Source organism: Myotis yumanensis, unplaced genomic scaffold, assembly GCF_028538775.1.
Source record: "Myotis yumanensis isolate MYYU_CA2020_CCGP unplaced genomic scaffold, mMyoYum1.0.hap1 SCAF_9, whole genome shotgun sequence".
In the NCBI taxonomy this organism is placed as follows: Eukaryota; Metazoa; Chordata; class Mammalia; order Chiroptera; family Vespertilionidae; genus Myotis; species Myotis yumanensis.
This window is the reverse complement of record NW_027223760.1, coordinates 70,101,071-70,123,312: the sequence shown is the minus strand read 5'-3', so window position 1 is coordinate 70,123,312 and position 22,242 is coordinate 70,101,071. Positions and strand designations below refer to the sequence as shown.

Here is a 22,242-nt window from a genome sequence, read left to right as displayed (position 1 = left end):
TAAGAGTCACTGAGACTGCTGTTTGGGGAATGGATTTGGTTGGTGGGAGGGGCACCAGAATGAATGTGGGAAGTCAATTAGAGTTGGCTATGACTCGGTATAGGCAAAGGCAATAATGACTCCTGGAAAAGAGGAGATGACCAGGAGACATCCCAGCCTGGGCAGAAGGTAGGATAATGTTCAGGGTAGAAGGGCGGGCCAGTGAAGACACTTCTGCTTAAGTTAACATGGTTGTCACTTGTTCATCAGAGATAAAGAACCAAGAGAAAAAAACAGATAAACCATCTTTTCTAACGATCTCCCTATTTCTGTCTGGTGTTTAACCCCACAGGCTTAGCCTTCGCAATGTTGGCAGCTGTGCCTCCGGTGTTCGGCCTGTACTCTTCGTTTTACCCTGTTATCATGTATTGTTTTTTTGGAACCTCCAGACACATATCCATAGGTAAAAGCTTATACTTGATACTCTAGTACCTTTCCATTTGGCTTTCTCAGCTTTGCAATGTGCCGAAGAATAGCATGTTTGTTATTAGAACATCCGCTTAATAATAACTTGTTACTGCACACATAGTAGGTACTTTAAAATACAATCCTCCCCCCCAAGATTTCTAGAACTAATAGCTTTCTTATCATCTTGGCATAATGGGGTGGGGGGGAGAAAGACAATTTTCTTGTGTAAAAAGAGCAGTTTTTAAATCTGTGAAATACGTGTTTTAATTCATAATACAATTTACTTGCATCTGTTTTTCTTTTTATTTCATTAGTGATACTGCAAGTTCCTAATTACCACACATGTATTGCATTTTCATCTGATTTTAGGCTCTGGATTCCCTGTAGTGTATTTCGTGTATTTAGGATCAGATTTGTATGGATTTCATAATAGCCTTGGTGCTGCATGAGGCAGCCCCCAGCAAACACAGGCACAATGTTTCAGATGTCCGTTCCTAGGTAACAAATACCCCCCAAATTTAGCAGCTTAAAGCAAGAATTATTTCACTGTGTCTCACAGTTCCTGTGGGTCAGGATTTGGGAAAAGCTCATCTGGGCAGGTCTGGCTCAGGGTCTCATGCAGTTGAGAGTCAGAAGGGAGCTGGGGCTAGAGCAGCTACAGGAAGCCTGAACCTCTTTCTCTCTTGTTCCCTCTCACCCTCTCCTCTTGCCCTTTGCTCCCTCTCTTTCTTCTTTCTCTCCCCACTCCCCTTTCTCCTCTCCTCTCTCTCCACCTGGTCCTAACTGGAGTTTTCTCAAGCTCAGGGCTGCAGCACGAGCAAGTGTAACAGCTCTCAGGTGGAAGCTGCATCACCTGTTGTTATCTAGCCTCGGAAGTCAACAGTATCACTGCTGCTGCATTTTTTAAAATTTATCTTTATTGTTGAAAGAATTACAGAGGCCCCCCCTTTTCTCCCATTGACCCCCTCCATCTCACATCTGCCCCTCCCAGGTTTTCATCACACTATCCTCTGTGTCCACAGGCTATGCATATATGCATATAAATTCCCCCAGTTAATCTTTCCCCACCCCATGCCCACTCCCGCCTTCCCTCTGAGATTCGCCAGTCTGTTCCATGCTTCTATGTCTCTGGATCTATTTTGTTCATCAGTTTATGTTGTTCATTAGATTCCACATATGAGTGAGATCATGTGATACTTATCTTTCTCTGACTGGCTTATTTCGCTTAGCATAATGCTCTCCAGTTCTCTCCAGGCTGTCTCAAAGGGTAAGAGCATTCTTTTGGTTACTAATATGTCACAAGTCCTCTCAGATTCAAGGAGAGGGGAATTAAAAATTAGTCTATGTCTTCATAGGGAAATGTCAAATTTCTAGAAGAGTCTGTGGGATGGAAGATGTCATCATGGTCATTTTTGGAGAATACAATCTGCACACACACAGTTTACATACCAGTATATACCAGGAGCAGTGGTTTAATGCTTAAGGAGAACAGTGCAATTTTATTTCAGTGATGATTTGTTGACTTCGCCCGTGTTCTCTAGAGTACTGGCAACAATCACATCAGATCACTGAAACTGATTTCCTTGATTCACGCATCACTATTTTAGGTCCGTTTGCTGTAATTAGCCTGATGATTGGCGGCGTGGCTGTTCGATTAGTACCAGATGATATAGTCATCCCGGGAGGAGTAAACGCAACCAATGGTACAGAAGCCAGAGACGCCTTGAGAGTGAAAGTCGCCATGTCAGTGACCTTACTTGCAGGAATCATTCAGGTAGGACTCGGAGACGGGGAAATGGGCTCTCGTTGGTTCATTTCATAAATATCTATTGAGCACTCGTGGCTGGTCTACTGGGTGGGTAGGATCAGCCTGCAAGATCCCAGAGCTCAGAGCTCGCAGCACCCGGGAGCACCAGGCCGATTATATGCCTTACTGCAGTTAATTATGTTTTAGGAGCCAGCAAACCTCCGCTGGGTACTTTAGAGATTCCAAAAGCAAGAAGAGCCTGAAGCAGAATTGTTTAATAATGGAAAGAGGCTTCTCATATGTGCTTGGAAGGAACAGGCAATGACATTGACTCAACGTGTCCCAGGTTCTGAGTGCCTGATGTTCCTTGGGACTCCAAGCCACTCCAGACCTTCCAGTGTTTTTTGTACGATCAGCGATTGATTTGTTAGCTGCTTAACTGTTGCAGGTGCAAATGCGTAGTGTTAGGAAGTGGTCCAGAAAGAAACTTGTATGTTTTCTGTTGGTTTTAACTTCCTGATCTATCATGTGATTTATTTGTTTCTTTGTCATTTAAAAAAAAATAGTTTTGCCTAGGTGTCTGTAGGTTTGGATTTGTGGCCATATACCTCACAGAGCCCCTGGTGCGTGGCTTTACCACCGCGGCAGCCGTGCACGTCTTCACCTCCATGTTAAAATACCTGTTTGGAGTTAAAACAAAGCGGTACAGTGGGATCTTTTCGGTGGTGTATGTAAGTAAGCAACTGACTGGTCCTAGTTTCCCTTCTTTCTTTTCCCTCCTCCTCTTCTGTATCTCTTTTACCTTCAGGGCTCACTTCTCTTTTTTTCTAAGAATTTTAATACAGTGGGAAAAACTTGGTTATTCTAAAGCTTTTCTGAAAAGAGCACTACAAAATGAATTAAACCTTAAGCTCTCCTTTTATTAATGTACGATACTGCCTGCCTTACAAGGAATTTTTTGTTAGGTCTTTATTTGGTGGCTACACCTTCACCCTCGTTGGCTGAAAAGACAGCTTTTTCTTGAGACAGAATTATATTCTCTTTGGGAACTAACAAATAATTTAAAAGTGTCATGGGAGAACCTAACTCCCTCAAAAACTGCTTATTCAAGCAGGCAAAAAATAAGTCTATAAAAGATTTGGCTAACACAATTAACCAGTTTAATCTAATAAAAAATATATAGACCTTTGCATCCAACTCGGATAAAATATAAATTCGTTATAAGTACATAGGGAACATGGTAATAACCAATTGTGTTGAAACTTACATGTGAAACTGACCACAAATTCTAAAAATTTAGTAGATTTTTACACAGTATGGCATAATTAGTAATCAGTAATTAAATATAGCTTTAAAACTCCCACACATTTAGAAACAAAAAAAAACCTACTTCTGAGTAACCCATGGATAAAAGAAATGTTTAAATAATTAGAACCAAATGACAGTTAAAGTGCTACTGAAACTTACATGATGATGCTAAAGCTATTCTTGGGCAGAAAGACCTTGTAGGTATTTATGTGCCAGACACTGTGCGAGGCCCAGCAGTGAGTGAGCAGACATGGCCGTTGCCCTCTTGGAACTTACAGTCCAATGGGAAGACGAGTAGTAAGCCATTAATTGCATAAATGTGTAATTGATTAAAATATTGTTCGAAGCTGTGAAGAAAAGGCACTGGCTACTAGGAAAGCTGAATAGGGAGACCTTTAGATTAGAGGCTAGGAAAGTCACTTGGAGGGGGTGCCATTTAAATTGAATCCTGGATGGATTCAAATGGAATCAAACCGTAGGAACATCCCCTAAATAACTAAATTCTTCATTTCCCATAATAGCTGGTAGCATGCTTCTTACTCTGAGATTTTCCTAAATGCCTCGTCACCCAGGAGAAGGAACAGACGGGCACCTGAGTATGCTGTAGGCATTGCTAAGAAAGGTGTGTAGCCGGGGCTCAGCAGTAACCTACTTTCCCAGGGTCCAGATAAGTATTGACTGTATTTGGGGTGCTGGGATTGCAGCCTGAGGATAAAATTAAACGGCTTTCTTTAACGCTCCTGGACGTCTTTTCAAACTTCAGCACCCTCTTGCCTTCAAAGCCCACCTGATTCCTCTTTCATCTGCTCACCAGGATTTCTCTCTCTTTCAGCTCTTAAAAGTTTTCCTGTGTCTTTACCTTTGTATTATTTTGCTGGTATCAGCCCCTAATCCTTTCTCAATGCTCAGGACTCCGTACAAGGGTTACTCTTCTGAATTTTATAATACTACATTGACACTTGAGCATGTCAAAGAGCACTGTAAGATTGTTGGATAAGAATTCAGCTTTCAAGTTGTCTGACGAGGGGAAAAGGCTCCAAATTGGGGGAAGCTACAAAGAGAGCGAGTTGAGCCTGAGAGCTCTTGACGAGAACGTCCAGTGCTGGGATGCTGTGTGAATTAGTGCACTAGTGACTGCCCAGGGCTGCTGCCTGATGTAAACCCCAGTGTTCACTGTGTTACAGAGTACAGTTGCTGTGTTGCAGAATGTTAAAAACCTCAACGTGTGTTCCCTAGGCGTCGGGCTGATGGTTTTTGGTTTGCTGTTGGGTGGCAAGGAGTTTAATGAGAGATTTAAAGAGAAATTGCCGGCACCCATTCCTTTAGAGTTCTTTGCGGTAAGTCAACTTCCAACTGTTTCTGAGAGGGGCTCGCAAGTGGATGGGAGGGAACAGGGTGTTAGACCTTTTCCCTCTCAGTTCTGCCAAGAGAAGGGTAGCATTTGAAAGGGGAACTTTTACAAATACACTGACAAGAAAGAAAAATCATTAGAGCACTGAATGAATGGTTTTTAAAATATAGGTGAAGACGCTGTAAATATTTTCATGGGAATTATCAGTGAGTGATGAGATTAGGGAAGATTTTTCTGCCTCAATATTTTATTGTCTAATTCTTTTATAATGAACACATAACTTTAATAACCTGAAAAAATTAAGCTGTTTCAACTTTGAAAAGAGCAAAAAACAAAAGTTCCCAAACTTTCTTGGTTCCTGGCTCTCCTAGGTCAAAAGAAATACCTAATGGTTTAATTTAGTAAGTAGTTAAGTCCAAGCAACTTAATACGTACTTATGTCTAACAACCTAAGAACTGTAAAAATAATGCACATAAATTGAAATAAAATATATATGTATTACACTTAACCGCAATTATCTGACAAATCCTCAAGTCAGATGGGCACTGCTACCCTCCATTTCCTCTTCACTTCGATTTTGCATGGTACCTGCTTTCTACCCCAGCAACCCCCGAATGCCCAGTTTTGCAAAGATACAGAGTAATCAAAAGGAGTGTAGTAGGAACTGATGTGGAGACTGTGAACTACCTCAAACTAGAAGTGTGCATAGCGTCTGGCACATGTCACTGTTTTCCTTGAAAGTTCTATCCCATGGTGCCCTGGTGAGTTCCCTGTGGTACCCTGGGGCACCTTGGTGCATACTTCGAGAACCATAAGGATAAAACATAGAAAGTATAGGTGTCTGGCCCAAATTTAGCCAAAAGTTTGAGCCACGAAAACAACAGGCCAACATTACAGCTCAGGAAGAAACCAATCGCTTTGATCCTTTTCCGTGCTTTGGTCATATCTACATCCCAACAAGACTGTCTAGCACAGCGGTTCTCAACCTGTGGGTTGCGACCCCTTTGGCGGTCGAACGACCCTTTCACAGGGGTCGCCTAAAACCATCCTGCATATCAGATATTTACATTACGATTCATAACAGTAGCAACATTACAGTTATGAAGTAGCAACAAAAATAATTTTATGGTTGGGTCACAACATGAGGAACTGTATTTAAAGGGCCAGAAGGTTGAGAACCACTGGTCTAGCAGTTTCAAAGCCTGTTCTCTCACTGGGGCTGGGCACAGAGTTCCTGCTTCGTCACGGAGGACAGCCCGAGGCTCTCAGCTCCTTTGCAGGGCAAGGAGATGGGCAGGCCAGGTCTAATTGTGAGACAAATGGTGAAGATTGCCTTTCCCGGCCTGGGTTCCTGGTTCTGTCCATTTTCCAGTTTCCCTTTAATGGAGTCCTTCATGTTTCCCAGGACAGTGGTTCTCTAGAATTTTATCCTTCTGATTATAGGAATCCAGTGTTTTTTAACTTTCTTATCTAAGTTCTCCTCAGAGCAAGGGAGAGAGAGGCCACGCTGGAAAATGTGGGACAGTCTTTATGACTCCCTTTAAACATAAAATTTCTTTTTTAATCATAAAAACACTTTTGAGTTTTGCATTCTGTTTCGTAATACATCTGTCTGTGTTGATCAGAAAGCGGGGTTTAAATTATTTTCCACTATATAAAGTTGAGGCAATGGAAACTGAAGCCACATTTATCCTATGGATTTGAATATTCTGGGCAAACACCCACCCCCACCCCCCAGTTTGAGTTGCACAACTAATACAATTCAGGGTGACAGACATAAATGCGACCAACAAAAAGGGGTAATTCGGCCCAGCCAGTGTGGCTGAGTGGTTGAGCATTAACCTATGAACCAGGAGGTCACAGTTCGTTTCCCAGTCAGGGCACATGCCCGGGTTGCGGACTTGATCCCCAGTAGGGGGCGTGCAGGAGGCAGCTGATCAATGATTCTCGTCACTGATCTACCTTTCTCTCCCTGTCCCTTCCTCTCTAAAATCAATTAAAATATATATATATATATTTTTTAAAGAACAGGGAGGATTGCATCAAAGGGGCCAGAAGCACCCATGCACTTGGTCTCTCAGGCGGCTGTGTCAGATAAGCTCACCGCATTATGGGTTCCCTGCAGCTGCCACCACCGTGAGGGACCGCTCCCTTCCCTGGACAGCCTTCATTCCTTCTCGGCAGCCCACTCAAAGTTCTGTAGCTATAATTCCTCAGGATGAAGGAAATTGCCTGCCTTCCTTCTTGTTTTTCTCTTCTTGTAGCTCACTAAGGGTAGTGCTTTCCACACCAACCGAATCTATGCCTGGCAATCCAGGAAGCTGGTGTACGATGAAACGTGTGTGATGGGCATTGCACTCTGACCATGGCTGAACTGGGAGGAGGCAACTGCAGGCTGCTCCACCACACGTGGTGCTGGAAACAGGGTCAGCAGGACGATTGCAGATCCAAATGTACATTATTTTTTTTGGTTATTTTTATTTTTTTAAATTTATCTTTATGGTTGAAAGTATTACAGATGTCCCCTTCTTTCCCCCATTGACCCACTCCACTCCCCATTCTCCCTCAACCCCACACCCTTCTTCTACCCCAGGCCTTCACCTGCACTCTTGTCTGTGTCCGTGGGTTATGCATAGAGGCATATAAATTCTTTGGTTAATCTCTTCCCGTCCCGCCTCCCTTTCCCTCAGATTCGTCAGTCTGTCCCATGCTTCCATGTCTCTGAATCTATTTTATTCATCAGTTTATTTTGTTCATTAGCTTCCACATATGAGTGAGATCATGTGATACTTGTCTTTCTCTGACTGGCTTATTTCGCTTAGCATGGTACTCTCCAGGTCCCTCCCTGCTGTCTCAAAGGGTAAGAGATCCTTCTTTTTGACAGCTGCATAGTATTCCATGGTGTAAGTGTGCCACAGCTTTTTATCCACTCATCTACATTTTATAATGATACACTGTCATTGTACCCCATTCACAGTACAAGCTTCAGTGACCTCTACTCGCGCCATGTGATCAGAGACACATTCCCCCTGGCCCACATGCACAGCCAACTCCTGAAAGGTTTTATGGGCTTTTTTGTTTGCAGTCAACTAGCCAAACACTTCAGTATGGAACAGACCAAAAGAAAAAGGAAAGCATCCAGGCCACAAGGAAACTAGAGTCCATTTTAATTTTCCGGGGAGAGTCGTCAGGAGAATTTAGAATTGCTAGAAGCTAACTATAATCCTTCTTTTTAAAACTGAAGGTTGAGTGAGAATAGATTTGGCTTGGCTAACAGTATCTGAAGAGCTCATTTTTGTGGCATTTGCATTCTCACCTGTAAAGGACGTTTGGTTTGTGTCTGTTTTAGGTGGTGATGGGAACTGGCATTTCAGCTGGGTTTAGCTTGCACGAGTCCTACAATGTGGATGTCGTGGGGTCACTTCCTCTGGGGTAGGAAAATGATTTGAAGTAACAGTGTGACTTGAATAATAAATGCATCTAATATGGTTTCTAGCTCCTGCTTTAGTGTTCTTGCAATGAGAAACCCCTTTTATTCTGACCTATCAAATAGCTGAAGGTTTGGGGGGGCGGGGGCTTGGGGGCTTTTGTTGTTTTGATTTTTTTATTTTTAGCATGTGCATGGGTTGTTGTTGTTTATTGTGGTAAAAAAAAATAACATGAGATTTACCATTTTAATCATTTTTAAGTGTACCGTTCAGCAGTGTTAATTATACTCGTGTTATGAAACTAATCTCCAGAGCCTTTTCATCCTGTAAATCGGAAACCCCATGCCCATTAAGCAGTAACTCTCCATCTCCCTTCCTCGGCCCCTGGCAACCACCATTCTGCTTTTTGCCTCTCTGAATTTGACTACAGTAGGTACCTCATATGAGTAGAATTGTACAGTACTTGTCTTTTTGTGACTGGCTCATTTCATTTAGCATAATGTCCTCAAAGTTCATCCCTGTTGCAGCATATGCCATGATTTCCTTCCTTTTTAAAGCTGAACAGAAGTCCACGGTGGGTACACCAGTTGCTGTTTTCATCCGTCGGTGGGTGGCTGTGCTGCTCCCACCTCTTAGATGTTGTGAATAGTGCTGCTATGAACACGGTGTGCACATATCTCTCCGAGACTCTGCTTTCCATTCTTTTGGGTGTAACTTGGTGAGGAGCCTCCATGCTTTCCATTCTGCCTGCACCATCATAGTCCCACCCGCGGGGTATGTGGTGTTTGTTTTGTTTCCTATTGTTTAGCACTTACCTATGTTTTAAAACTCTCCTTGGGAGACATAGAAATTAAGAGCAAGAAAACCTAAGTCTAGCCTGCCACTTTCTAGCTGTGTGACCTTGGGCAAGTCCCTGTCCTCTCAGAGCCTCCGTTTCCTCTCCTGCCTGGCAAGCCTGGTAACTGACACCTGTCCGAGGCCCATTGAGAGCCCCGGAGATATTAGTGTAGCACCAGAGACGCTGTAAGCGTCCAAGACACAGTAACCAAAAGTTCTCTGGCTCATTCTTTCAACAACTTTTCTAGTTTCAAATCATGTGTTACTACTTTGCTTCATCTTTTTCTTTTATCTAACTCTTTAAATGTTTTATTCCCTTTCTTTGAAGGAGCAAGAGTGGCTATGAGCCGCTCCGGGTCTGGCTCTGTTCCTCTCTGATACTCTCTGGCGGCCTCTGCATCTCTCTGTGTCTCTGTGTCTCTGTGTCTCTTATACTGTCTCACTCACCACCCCCTTCTCTTTCCAAAAAACCGAGGCAGACATTTGCCCCGATGTTGGAGGCTGACAGAACCTGCCATGTCCCCTCAGACCTTGCCTCTAGCCCCACCTATGAACCTCGTGGGAATCACAGGGAGCAGGAGGGGCTCTTTAAGACAAAGTTCACTCCACAGAGCAAGTGTTGAAGGAGGAAGCATGAACTCACGTATAACACAGTAATAACGCTTGATTTTCTATTTGGACTTGGAATTTATAAAACACTTTAGCCTGGCCCGGCCAGGGTGGCTCAGTGTTTGAGCGTTGACCTATGGACCAGGAGGTCAAGGTTCAATTCTCGGTCAGGGCACATGCCTGGGTTGCGGGCTTGATCCCGTGTGGGGCATGCAGGAGGCAGCCAATCAATGATTCTGTCTCATCATTGATTTTTCTATTTATCTCTCTCCCTCTCTGAAATCAATAAAAATATTTTAAATACTTTAATACCCACCATCTCAGTTGCTGCTCACAATAACACTTGTGACGTACATTATTCCCATTTTACAGATAAGCAAGTTCATTTATTCAGCATGTGTTTAATGAGTGCCTATTATATGCCAGGGGCACAGCAGTGAAAAGCAAACATGTGAGCATGAATGTCTTTGTTTTCATGGAGCTCATATTCTCCTGGGGGTGACAGGCAATAACCAGATAGTGAGAGGTGCTATGCAGGGAGAGGAAGCCAGGAAAGGGGTAGGAGGGGCTGGGGTTGCTGTTTTAGGCAGAGTATCCAAGAAGGTGACACTTGAGAGACATGAATGCGGTTTGGTGACTCCTGGTGAGTCCCAGCCTGGACCCAGAGCTCAGTCTTCCGATACCCAGTGGTGTGCACTTTCCATGACCTCACCCCGAGTCACTAAGATAGTTAGTCATGTGATAAACATTAGTCTTGGACTGGATCCAAGAGCTAACCCTACTGAATAACTAATCACAAGTAATTTGAATAAATGTGAACTCTCACACTTAGACTTCTTTTAAAAATTCACATGCCACCCATATACTTTCCCGATTACGTTGCTTTCCCTCTGTCAGAGCTAAAGTTTTTCTTTTCTAAATGACATTTTACCTTTCTGAAACTTGGCTGCCCAGAAAGCTTATCTTTCTGGAACTTTGCCCCAAACCAAGCAGGAAACCAATAAAGCCTGCCTACCCACCTATCTATATCTGTATCCTCACACCGTTTCCGTTAGCTGTGAGTCTTATCGGTGCTTAAAGCAGCATCCATTTCTCTGTGCACAGCTCATCGGTCCAGGTGAGGCTCCGCTGGTGGTTCTCCGGCTGCTCTCACTTGGGGTCTCTCCTGCAGCTGTAGATGTCTGACAGGGTGACCGGGGCTGGAGGCTCCAGCGGGCTGACCCCTCAGCCGGAGGGCGGCCTGGCCTCTGCTCTCCACATGGTGGCTCAAGACAGGACAGAAAAGCAGAAACCGCTGAAAGCGCTCACACGGCGTCGCTTTCACCACATTCCGCTGGTCAAAGCAAATCACACGATTTACCCAGAGGAGAAACAGATTCCACCCCTGGATGGAGAGCAGCACGGGAGGGATTCTGGGTCCTATCTGAAAGCAGACTATCCCACTTACTGACACACATGCATATCACTCTTGTCTGCACGCACGCACCTAAGTACATACACAGTACAGTGTCCAGAAAGTGGCGGTTGACTATGAAAGATCCAAGTTGTGGCAGCACATTCTGTTTCTTGGTTGACTTTCCTCCCTTCATTCCAAAATCAACCCTTTTCTCATATTCTTATTCCTCAGGCCAAAGCGGCTCCCAGGCCTTCCCTCTGCGCTAACGCTTCTGTAGCAAAGGGCAAGGGAAAGACAGTAAGTTTTATAGTCAGACCCCTGGAGTGTGACTGCCTGCTCCATCTTGGGCAAATTACCTGACATCTGCAAGCATCTATTTTCCTCACCGATGAATTGGGATAATAATGGTACCTATCTCGTAGGGTTATCGTGAGGATTCAGGAGATGACGTATGTCAAGCATGTAGCACATTATCTAGGCTTTTATGTTAGATTTCTCTCCTCTCTCCCCTCCCTTTCCTTTACCCCAGAACCTGAGACATCCCCTCTGTCGCTGTGATATGACGTAGTAAGAGAAATAGGCACAGGGAGGTGGATGCTTCATGGTTTTCGTTGTGAGCAGTTGGTGAGCTGTTTGACCTGGAGCAGGTTGCCTCGCCTCATTGTGCCTCGTTTTTTTCATCTGTAAAATGGCCATTATGATGGTGCCCGGCTTACAGGGCTCCTGGAGATAAATAAGCACGGAACCTGGCACAGAGGAAATACCTAGTGATTGTTCCTGTAAGAATAATATTATGCATCAATTCATTGTTTTTATTATCTAGCCCAGTGGTCGGCAAACTGGCTCGAGAGCCACATGCGGCTCTTTGGCCCCTTGAGTGTGGCTCTTCCACAAAATACCACGTGTGGGCGCGCACGTACAGTGCGATTGAAACTTCGTGGCCCATGCACAGAAGTCGGTATTTTGTGGAAGAGCCACACTCAAGGGGCCAAAGAGCCGCAGCTTGCCGACCACTGATCTAGCCCAGTGTCTCAAATGGGAGCAGGTGCCTTTGAAAACCTATATTGCTCCTTCCCCCAAACTATTCTAGAGAATTCCTATTCTTTTCCTTTAGGAAGGAGTTTCCAACCTATAAAATGGACCACAGAAATTAGGTTGCCCATTGTGGGGCTTCCGGAGTCACATTATTGGCCCCTTCAGACGCCCAGGTGAGACCCAAGGAGCATAATTTGCTGCAGCTCCTTTCTGATGTTAGAAACTCACCTGAAGAGATCCTGGGAAGAAGCAGTTATGTGAAATAACAAGGGAGAGCAGTGAGTGCCTACTATGGCTCGGACAGTAATTCTCCTCCAAGATGATCCTTGCCCACTACCCTCCCTGCCCTCAGACTTTGGTTCGAATGTCTCTTCTTCCTGTTCTGGGTCTTACTTACACCTGCCATGCAGGTGCCATGAGGTGTGAGGTTACTCCTTTTCTAAATAAAACGGCATCTGATCTCTGCTGATAACCCATTCAGGTAGAAAGGTGGTACTCTGGGGCTGAGGCCCGGAAAGAACCTCTGTGTGTCCAGAAGGGCCCTTTTTGCCAAACGAGAGCAAACAAGTACCCATGGATCACCTCCTTTGTAAATAATGCCCCTCTGAGATACTCCCCTTTCATTGCATGTTTGTTTCCCAGTGGTCACAGCACTTGGGTTAAAGTCAGCTTGCTCTTTCAGGCTACTCCCTCCAGCCAATCCGGACACCAGCCTCTTCCACCTCGTGTACGTGGATGCCATCGCCATAGCCATTGTTGGGTTTTCAGTGACCATCTCGATGGCCAAGACCTTGGGAAATAAACATGGCTACCAGGTCGATGGCAATCAGGTAAAAATCATTACTTTTGTACAGAGGTTCCCTAGTGATACAGTCATCATGCTCTGCTATGAAAGGCAAGTGAACTTGATTCCTCTGTCTTGATCAAAACACGTGTAGTTTGATGGTGGATGTATTTAAAGCATGATTTATTGAACATTACATTTTTTTTATAATTAATGTAGATCAGATCATTATCATACTCATCCATGGGCAGAGGTCCAGCTAGAAAGGTGAAATCTCCCATCTGAGGTTTCCAGTTTGCCATACTGCTATTGATGTTATCACTGTTTTTAGTTGTGTTTGTTTGTTTGTTTTTTCAATTACAGTTGTCATTCAATAGATGTGATCACTTTTTAAAGGTCACAGATTGGGAATAAAATGTTTTTCCAGAACCATTTTTACTCCTCAGGAAACCTTCTCTTTGGTCATGAAACGTTGAGTGTATGATTCATCACTCAAACTCCACAGTGTATTCTTTGTCACCTTCTTTTATAACATAGCTACCGATAAGGTATTTAATCTGAATGCCATGTGCTATAGTTTTGGCATGACAGTGTCTGTTTTAACATGCTCTGTGTTTCTAAGAGGAGAGGAGATGATCCCCATTCATATGAAGCACAGTGATCCCACCAGGAAGACCAGAGCGGTCCTGAGAGCAGGACTCACTGCCCCAGGAGGACACTGACGTGTACTCTGGTTGAACAAGAGCCAGGCATTCAAAAGATGTCAGAACTACACACCACAATCCTATATACCTTAACAACAAAAAAGTTTCATCCCTAGCCAATGGACACAGACAGTAGGGGGGCGAGGGCATGTGCTGGGGGGCGGGAGCGGCCGGGGAGAGGTCAATAGGGGGGAAAGGAGACATGTGTAATACTTTCAACAATAAATAACTTAAATTTTAAAAAAAAGAATTGTCCCTTAGTATTTGGGAAAGAAGGGCTGAGTGCAGCATTTACCGCCAACACTAAAAATTCAAAGTGTTTCCCACCCCCACCTTAAATTATGTAATAATCCCTATTTTGAGCTCATACTAAACCATTTCTTATATCTGAAAAGAAAATAAAGAAACAGCCTATTCTGCTGAAAATGTATATTACGTGGGCCATCGCACCTTTCTTTCTGAAGAATAACGGATGTCTTGTGTGCTTTGTTTCCCCATGGAAAAGGAGCTCATTGCGCTGGGACTGTGCAATTCCATCGGCTCACTCTTCCAGACTTTTGCAATTTCATGCTCCTTGTCTCGAAGCCTTGTTCAGGAGGGCACTGGAGGGAAGACACAGGTATGTATACAACTGGCTTCTCGGGACTGGTGATTTGGGTGGTAATTTAATTTTAACCCCTTGGTTCTTTTCTGAACCCAAAGCTATTCTGCCTGAAGATCCATGCTCCAGGGAGCTGTGTAGTGAATCAGAAAAAAAGTATGATTGATTGAAGCAAATCCCAAGGAGCTAAATCTATAGGAAAGAAGTATACTCTCCAGCTTAATCAAAAAATTATACGATACTCCTTGCTATCATAAACCTCAAAGCTGAGACATAGGATGTTGGCATGAAAGCCTCAGACTGAGAATGGGAAGGATGCCAGCACTATCCAATAGAACTTCCACCAGTGATGGAAATATTCAGTATTTGCACCATCCTGTATGGCAGCCACTGGCCACTTGAGGCTCTTGAGCATTTACAATGTGACTAGTGCAGGCAAGACCTTAATTTTTTACTTTAGTTTAAATTCTTTTAATTTAAAAAGCTACGTGTGGCTGGTGGACACCACTTTGGACAGCAGAGTCTTATCTGACTTCTTCTGGCCCTTACGGGTCTCAGATCAGCACCAGACATCTCCTTTCCCCACCCCGGCAAGCAGATTTCAGTCAGGGTATTTCAGCTTCTGTTTAAAAGCTGTAAGAGGAACCAGAACTTCAGAGAAGTGGGAAGGAGTTAATAGGTTTATGTAATGGTTTGAGTGACTTATATGAATCCATCTTTTCTTGATCGTCTCACATTGGTTATCAAAAGACTAGGACCAATCTATGCTGGCCTCTTACTCTCTCCTAAAAGCCTCTTCCATGTGTCTTTTCTCGTGCAGCTTGCAGGTTGTTTGGCCTCGTTAATGATTCTGATGGTCATATTAGCCACCGGATTCCTCTTTGAATCATTACCCCAGGTGTGTAGCTTGGACTTGGTGTGAGGTTTTCCATGTGTACAGATTTTGCTATTTTATTTGTTTATATTTTTGTGGATGTCTCATGGGTCTTTACTGTAACCCTAGCAGGGTGGTATGAGAAAGGGCCAAGGCTAGGACCAAGATCCTGGTCCACAATCTACCAGCAACTGGGACCTTGGGAAAGCCGTCTCAACATCTCTGGGTCTCAGTTTACCTGCAAAGAGGGTGTTTGCACTGGCTAGTCTCCAAGGTCCCTTTCTCCTTGATCTTCTCTCACCTAATACTTCCTTTTAAAATCTGAGATGGCCTACACTCTTAAGACATTTGTTTACTGACATATTTAATCTAGTAGAGATGAAGAACAATGTTAGAGTAAAGAAAATCAATGTAGAAAGGCCATTGGGTGAAATAACTCCTCGAGTACCAAGTTTAATTCTGAACCTCTTGACTACCATGCAGGTTTGCTGCTAGGATATAAGCCTGGTTTTCCAAGGCCCATTTTAGCTAACCGAGTCCTGAAAATCCAGGTGTTCATGGCTCCAAATGTACCATCACTGCCGCGTAGGAAGTGAGTGGGGAGAGGGTGTGGGAGGGCAGCAGGAGGACAGTGAGGAGCCAGCAAACGGGGCTGTTTGGACGCAAGAGGAGAGGCAAGTGTGTCTGTGCTGTGTTTCAGGCTGTGCTGTCGGCCATTGTGATCGTCAACCTGAAAGGAATGTTTATGCAATTCTCAGATCTCCCCTTTTTCTGGAGAACCAGCAAAATAGAGCTGGTAAGTAACAACGGTGATTGCTAGGTGATTGATCATAGCAACACAGGGATTAGTGCTGATAAAAATGTGAGAATTATAATCTAGCACAGTCAGTTGTTATATGTAGTATCCAGTTAGGCAAGGTTAGGTACCGTGTGTGTGTGTGTGTGTGTGTGTGTGTGTGTGTAACTCTAGGAAATTGTTAACAGGATTCTCCATAATGCTTTCTGTGTTTCGTTCAGACCATCTGGCTTACGACTTTCGTTTCCTCCTTGTTCCTGGGGTTGGACTATGGTTTGATTACTGCTGTCATCATTGCGCTGATGACTGTGATTTACAGAACACAGAGGTGAGTGTACAGATTGGGGTGTGTGTGAGTGTCCTGCCCGAGATTGCAGTGTTGACTTTATGTGGATTGTATCTGTCTACAGACAGAGCATCTTGACCGTGAAGGCAGTGTTCCTAGAGTCCAGAGTCAGGCACATAGTGTGTTCTCTGAATACTTATCGAGGGAATCCACCCAGGAAATCAGCCAGTGTTTGTATTGTATGTTCTAACTCACAAAGCACTTGCCTCTGCATGCTAAGAAGCACCAGGACATGGTACCAAGACCATGGAATGTCACAGCAAAGACTTTGGGACATATTCTGGCTCTCAAAGCTCCCTGACAACCCACCTTACCTCAGTGGGCTTCAATTTATCAAACAAAACTTAAGAAAACTTCTATGCTAACTGGAGATTTTTATTTTCTCCCCACCTCTTCAGTTGACTACCCACACCCCAGTCAGAGACTCCTAGAAACAAAAAGAAAACCTCTTCTTAAGTAGAGTAGGATGACAGTTCTATCTACTGAGTAGAATGAGAACTTGAGTCATGTATGGCATGACTTGAACTCTGCACAATTCATTTTTACCCCCATCTTTAAATGCCCAAGTCTTTTTTCCTGATCAGGTCGTTGATATGGTAGGTGTCTGGTGTGATGTGTATTTGTATGGTATGTGTATGTAATTGCATTGTGTATGTGAAGGGTATGTGTCATATGTGGGGTAGTGTTTCTGTGTGTCTGTGTGTGTTATTTGTGTGATGTGAGATATATTTGCTGTATGTGTGTAATGTATATGTTGGGAGTAAAGTGTAGGATGTGTGTGGTGTGAGGTGTGTGGAGAATGTTAGGTTTGGAATGGCACTAGGAATGTGAAAGGCACCATATAAGGATCAAGTATTCCTGAATTCACTAGCACATCCATACATGACATTTAAATGTGCACAACTTCATTTTTCAATTACATACTGGGTCTCAGCACAATGGTATTTTAACACATTCACTCTCTCTCTTCAGTCCGAGCTACAAAGTCCTTGGACAGCTTCCTGACACTGATGTGTATATTGATATAGATGCATATGAGGAGGTAGGACCTTTTCTATCATTTTAAACGGTTGTAAGCATGTGATGTGATGTAATGTGATTGGCTAACTAAATTTTATTTTCACCCAGGACAAAAAGCGGGGGTTAAAAGGAAGGAGGTGTACTGGTCAAAGTGAAAATCCTGAATATTGATTTACTCTCTGGATTCACTTTTATAGCTTACACTATACATTATGCTGTACATTAATTGCTCAACCTCCTAATGTTTATTTTGTCTCTTTTTTAAATGAGGATAAATATATATTGTTGGAATTAAGGTATATATTTACAAAATACTGAAACTGAGAGGATGTTTTGTATGTGCATGATTTTTTTCTGATGATTTAAACTGATGGTAAAATATTAACTATGTAAAATATAGGTTAAAATCAGGGTTTAAAATATCCTTGATTTTGAATGTTCTTATGTGGAATCTCAAAGACTTTTATAAAATCTTTTAAAACTAGTTTTCTCTGTTTTGTTTTTCCTGGAGAAGAAATTCTCAGATTCACTGTAAGATATTAGGAAATGAGATTGTATTAGGATTACTGTTTTCTCCTCCTTCCGAAGAATTATATGCTGAATTATTTGTTTCCATACTGCATTCCAGAGACAAGGCTTTTTTTTTTTAAGAGATAGAAACATCAATGATGAGAGAGAATCATTGATTAGCTGCCTCCTGCACACCCTACACTGGGGTCCAAGCCCACAAGCTCACTCAACCACTGCGCCATGCCAGCTGGGCTCCCTGTGTTTGCTTCTATGTATTAGGTAGAGCTGCCATGTCTCCTGGAATTGGTAGAGTGGCCTTGTGTAGCAGGTGTCCTCTAGGGCCCAGTGGCTCAGCCTTCCCAGTCACCTGAGCTGAGCACACTAGGTGTGCCCCTGTGTAGGCTGTGTGCACAGTCTTGTAGTTGAGCCTTCATTGCTGTTGGCATCACTGGGAGGAACTGACCTCCAGGCCAATTGGCTGTGAGAACCAGCTGTGACTACAGTGGGAGAGCTGCTGTTCAAGAGACACTCCTATGGAGTAGGACTTGCTTCGGTGAGGCGTTAGTGTTCACTGAGTTTGCCGCTTGAGTGTGTTGCTCATGGATGTGTAAAGTTGTAATCTGGTATGGTCTGAAGCTGTCCATCGGGTACAGTGGCTCTGGGGCCTCCCAGGAAATGCAAAGTCAACTACCTGGGGCCACACCCAGCAGAAGCCACAGAGCGATCTGCATATGGCTGCTATTTGTGTGGGGCTTGGAAGTGCCCAGGCTAGGCCAAACTGTGAAGCAAGGCAGGCTGCTGCTGGTGCCAGGTCTTGCTGATGGCCAGCTGCTGCTTGTTTGTGAGATTATAGGTAAGTCTGAAGTCTGAGCCAGGACAGACCATTCATATGGAAAAGCCATTGCAAACAGCTTGGGTGGGGCTGCAAATTGGATGGGGTGGGGTCTCCGGAAATCACCAGGGCAGAGCAAACAGTATGAGAAACTCAGATATGGCTGCCAGTCATCTCTGCAACAGGGGGAGGTCTCAGCATAGGAACAATGACCCCAGTGAGCACCCCTGTTTGAGAGAAAGCCACTCCTGAGTTCTTGCTCCAAAGCCAGATAATCCAGTTTCTCCCCGTATGTTTCTGGATTCCCCCAAACTGCTACCCCAGCACTGGAGCTTATAGGAAGCAGGACCATGTAAGTTCATGCGCTGTCCTTTAAGAGGAACTGCTGGGTCTCCAGCAGCCTCAGTGTCACTCAGTCACAGTTCCTGCTGGTTTTACAGCCCAAGTTATGGGGACTTCTCTTTTCAGCTCTGGAACCCTGGGCTGGGGTCCAAAGTGAGTCTGGGACCCCTGTCTTCTCACAAGAGGCCTCTGCAGCAGAGATATCTTCCCGATTTAAAAATAAATAAATAAAAGCCACACAGTGTTGGACCAGCCCATTGTCGCCTCTGCCCCTCCTACCAGTCTCTATATACTTTCATCTTTATTCTCTACTTGTAAGACTTCCTTCCACTTAGCCAGATTTCAGGCGGTTCTGAGTGATAGTTGTTCTGTATTTTAGTTGTAATTTTGATGTGGTTGTGGGAGGCAGCGAGTACTGGCGTTTACCTATTGCCGTCATCCTGGTTCTCTGATCAAAATGCGCATTTTAAAAGGCTTTCTTCTTGGTCTCCTTCCTCCAGAGCATGAGTAGAGAGACATTATTTTATCTAAACACTATGAAGAGGGCCCTTAGCAACCTCTGTGTGAATTTTCAGGTTGGAAGAGGGAGGCTATTGCAGTTTTGATTCTGAAATATTTCCATGTTTTAAATTCACTAACACTTCATTTCTTAGGTGAAAGAAATTCCTGGAATTAAAATATTCCAAATAAATGCCCCAATTTATTATGCAAATAGTGACTTGTATAGCAGTGCATTAAAAAGAAAGGTGAGTCACAAAAAATTAATTTTACATTGTTTCTCTTTCTACATTTTTGTAGATGTGTGTGTGTATATATATATAACCTTTTAAAATGTATGTGTACATTTTTGTATATATGTGTGTGAGTGTGTATATATATATATATATATAACCTTTTGAAAAAATTTTTAAGAAAAGGTGAAAAAATAATTTTAGATTTCTTGCTCTTGGGATCTTAAGAGTTCCTTCGGTCATGATTAGAACTTGATCCTACCCTGTCCAGTTTATAGGAAATCCTCACAATCAACCCAAAGTCTCTTAAATATAAGAATCTGAGAAATCTAAGTTTGAAAAATGCTACTTTAAATTCTCTTTAATACTTTAGCTTCTGTTTGGCTTGAATCAAGACCAAGAATAAGAAAACATACTAAAATTCTTGTAATGAGGAAATAATTCAGTTCAGGGATCTGAGGGAAAGGTAGAGAAAGGTTTGGGGGTGTTCTTGGGAGCCAAGAAGTGATTTTGCAAATATTGCTCTTCTGTAAAGACGGGAGTGAACCCAGCACTTATTATGGGAGCAAGAAGAAAGGCCATGAAGAAGTATGCTAAAGAAGTCGGGAACGCAAACTTAGCCAACGCAACCATGATCAAGGCGGTGAGTGGTCTCTTCAGTGTAATTTTCCCTTCTCTCTTGATTCATAGTGGCCCCCATCTTTATTCATGATTGAAATTTTAACACAGCATGAAGTCCCTAAAATAAGAAAGCTTAGAAATAATCTAACTATCCTTTATGTATTAAAAATGCCTGATAAAAAATAAAAATGCATGATAAGGTTAATTATGAGAATGCTTCTGAAATAAGTAGTGATATAGGCTCAGGAAAACATTGTTGTTTGTTATGTCAGTAATCCTCACCCGACGATATTTTTCATTGAATTTTTAGAGAGCGAAAGGGAGGGAGAAAACACAGAGAGACAAACATTGATGTGAGACACACTTGTTGGTTGCCTCCCACATGCCCCTGACTGGGGCCAGAATCAAGCCTGCAACCAAAGTACCTGCCCTTGACTGGAATTGAACTCAGGACCCTTCAGTCTGCGGACTGACGCTGTATCCACTGAGCAAAAGCAACTAGGGCGGAAAATATTACTTTTAAAAAGTAAACATCACACAGAACCTTAATAAATGGTTATCAGTAGTATTTAGCCATAGATTCATTCAGCTTATAGTCAAAAAGCTCAAAGGCTGGTTTTTACTGTCCAGGCTTATGGTAACTTATGGTCTATCATAAGTTAATAGAATTATTTTAGAAGTTAGGGGGAAATGGACTAAGAGTAGATTTCATTGAGCCAAAAAGAGGCAAATAAACTGAGCTAAAATTGAATACTATGCACACATTTTTTTTGTCACATTACAAGGCTGGGATTTGGCAAATATTTTAGAAAAGATCTGGTATAGTCAGTAGCTTGAGACTCCAAAGACTAATTTTTCCTAACTCTCAGGACCAAAATACATAGAATTCTGGTGTGATTTAATTTTTGACACAGGATGGAGAAGTAGATGGGGAAGATGCTACGAAGACTGAAGAAGAGGATGATGAGATAAAATTTCCCCCAGTAGTCATTAAGACCACAATTCCTGAAGAACTGCAAAGATTTATGCCCCCTGGGGACAATGTCCACACTGTCATTCTGGATTTTACACAAGTCAATTTTATCGATTCTGTTGGTGTGAAAACTCTGTCAGGGGTAAGCATCATTGTGAACAAGTCATTTAATCTCTCTGTGCCCAATTTTGCCATCAGTAAAAATCAGACAGTTGAACTTAGAGTCCCCTTTCGACGCTTAAACATCTTTTGTTGTTGTGTGTGTTTTTTCAATTTTTGATTATGGAAAATGTCAAAAATATTCAAAAGTAAAGAGCATAGTGTAATGAACCCCCGCATAAGTATTACTCAGCTTCAACAATGATCAATTTATGATTAATCTTGTTTCACTTGTACGCCACACCCACTTTCTCCTTCTCTTATTTTGAAGCGCATGCCAGTCATCACATCATCTGTAAATATTTCAGTACATATCAGACCTAAATAAAATTTAAAAGAATTCTTTGGTATCCCTAATTATCACTGTCCATATAAAAATCAAAAAAATATATACAATTTTTAAATAATTAGCTCAAAAATGCATAATTATTGAAGCAAAGTAGTTCAAGTGAATGCACTAGAGTGTCTTATATCAGTGAAATACATATTGGTAAAAATAAACTTGCATTTGGCACAGTCAAGAGAAACTAAACTTTATTTCAACATTATTACAGATTGTAAAAGAATATGGAGATGTCGGTATTTATGTGTATTTAGCAGGATGCAGTGGTAAGTACACTTCTAGAATGAGGACAAATATTATCATTTTGATTTTTTTTCTCTTTTTTCAGTAACTGCTTTTGGAAATATTTCAATCTAATTTTAGTTTTTAGTGAAAATGAAAATTATTCTCCTGAAAATCACCCTAAAGCTAGCTTTGAAATTAGCCACTTACAGGCACTCCTGTCAC

At 42.7% G+C, this 22,242-nt stretch overlaps 1 protein-coding gene across 2 annotated transcripts in view; it reads left to right on the top strand.

Annotated features, from left to right (window-relative positions):
* The window catches only part of SLC26A5 (solute carrier family 26 member 5), a 29,223-nt gene that overhangs the window by 3,280 nt on the left and 3,701 nt on the right, over positions 1-22,242 (top strand). The window contains exons 3-17 of one of the 2 annotated variants that reach the window (XM_070425182.1): positions 332-442; positions 2,055-2,221; positions 2,761-2,925; positions 4,687-4,839; positions 8,204-8,286; positions 12,842-12,989; positions 14,153-14,266; positions 15,069-15,146; positions 15,823-15,918; positions 16,140-16,246; positions 17,237-17,306; positions 19,622-19,714; positions 20,235-20,342; positions 21,235-21,435; positions 22,007-22,061. In XM_070425182.1, the coding sequence (XP_070281283.1) occupies positions 332-442; positions 2,055-2,221; positions 2,761-2,925; positions 4,687-4,839; positions 8,204-8,286; positions 12,842-12,989; positions 14,153-14,266; positions 15,069-15,146; positions 15,823-15,918; positions 16,140-16,246; positions 17,237-17,306; positions 19,622-19,714; positions 20,235-20,342; positions 21,235-21,435; positions 22,007-22,061 (1,749 nt within the window). The remainder of the gene's footprint in view (positions 1-331; positions 443-2,054; positions 2,222-2,760; positions 2,926-4,686; positions 4,840-8,203; positions 8,287-12,841; positions 12,990-14,152; positions 14,267-15,068; positions 15,147-15,822; positions 15,919-16,139; positions 16,247-17,236; positions 17,307-19,621; positions 19,715-20,234; positions 20,343-21,234; positions 21,436-22,006; positions 22,062-22,242) is intronic. The other variant, XM_070425184.1, reaches the window with a different exon arrangement.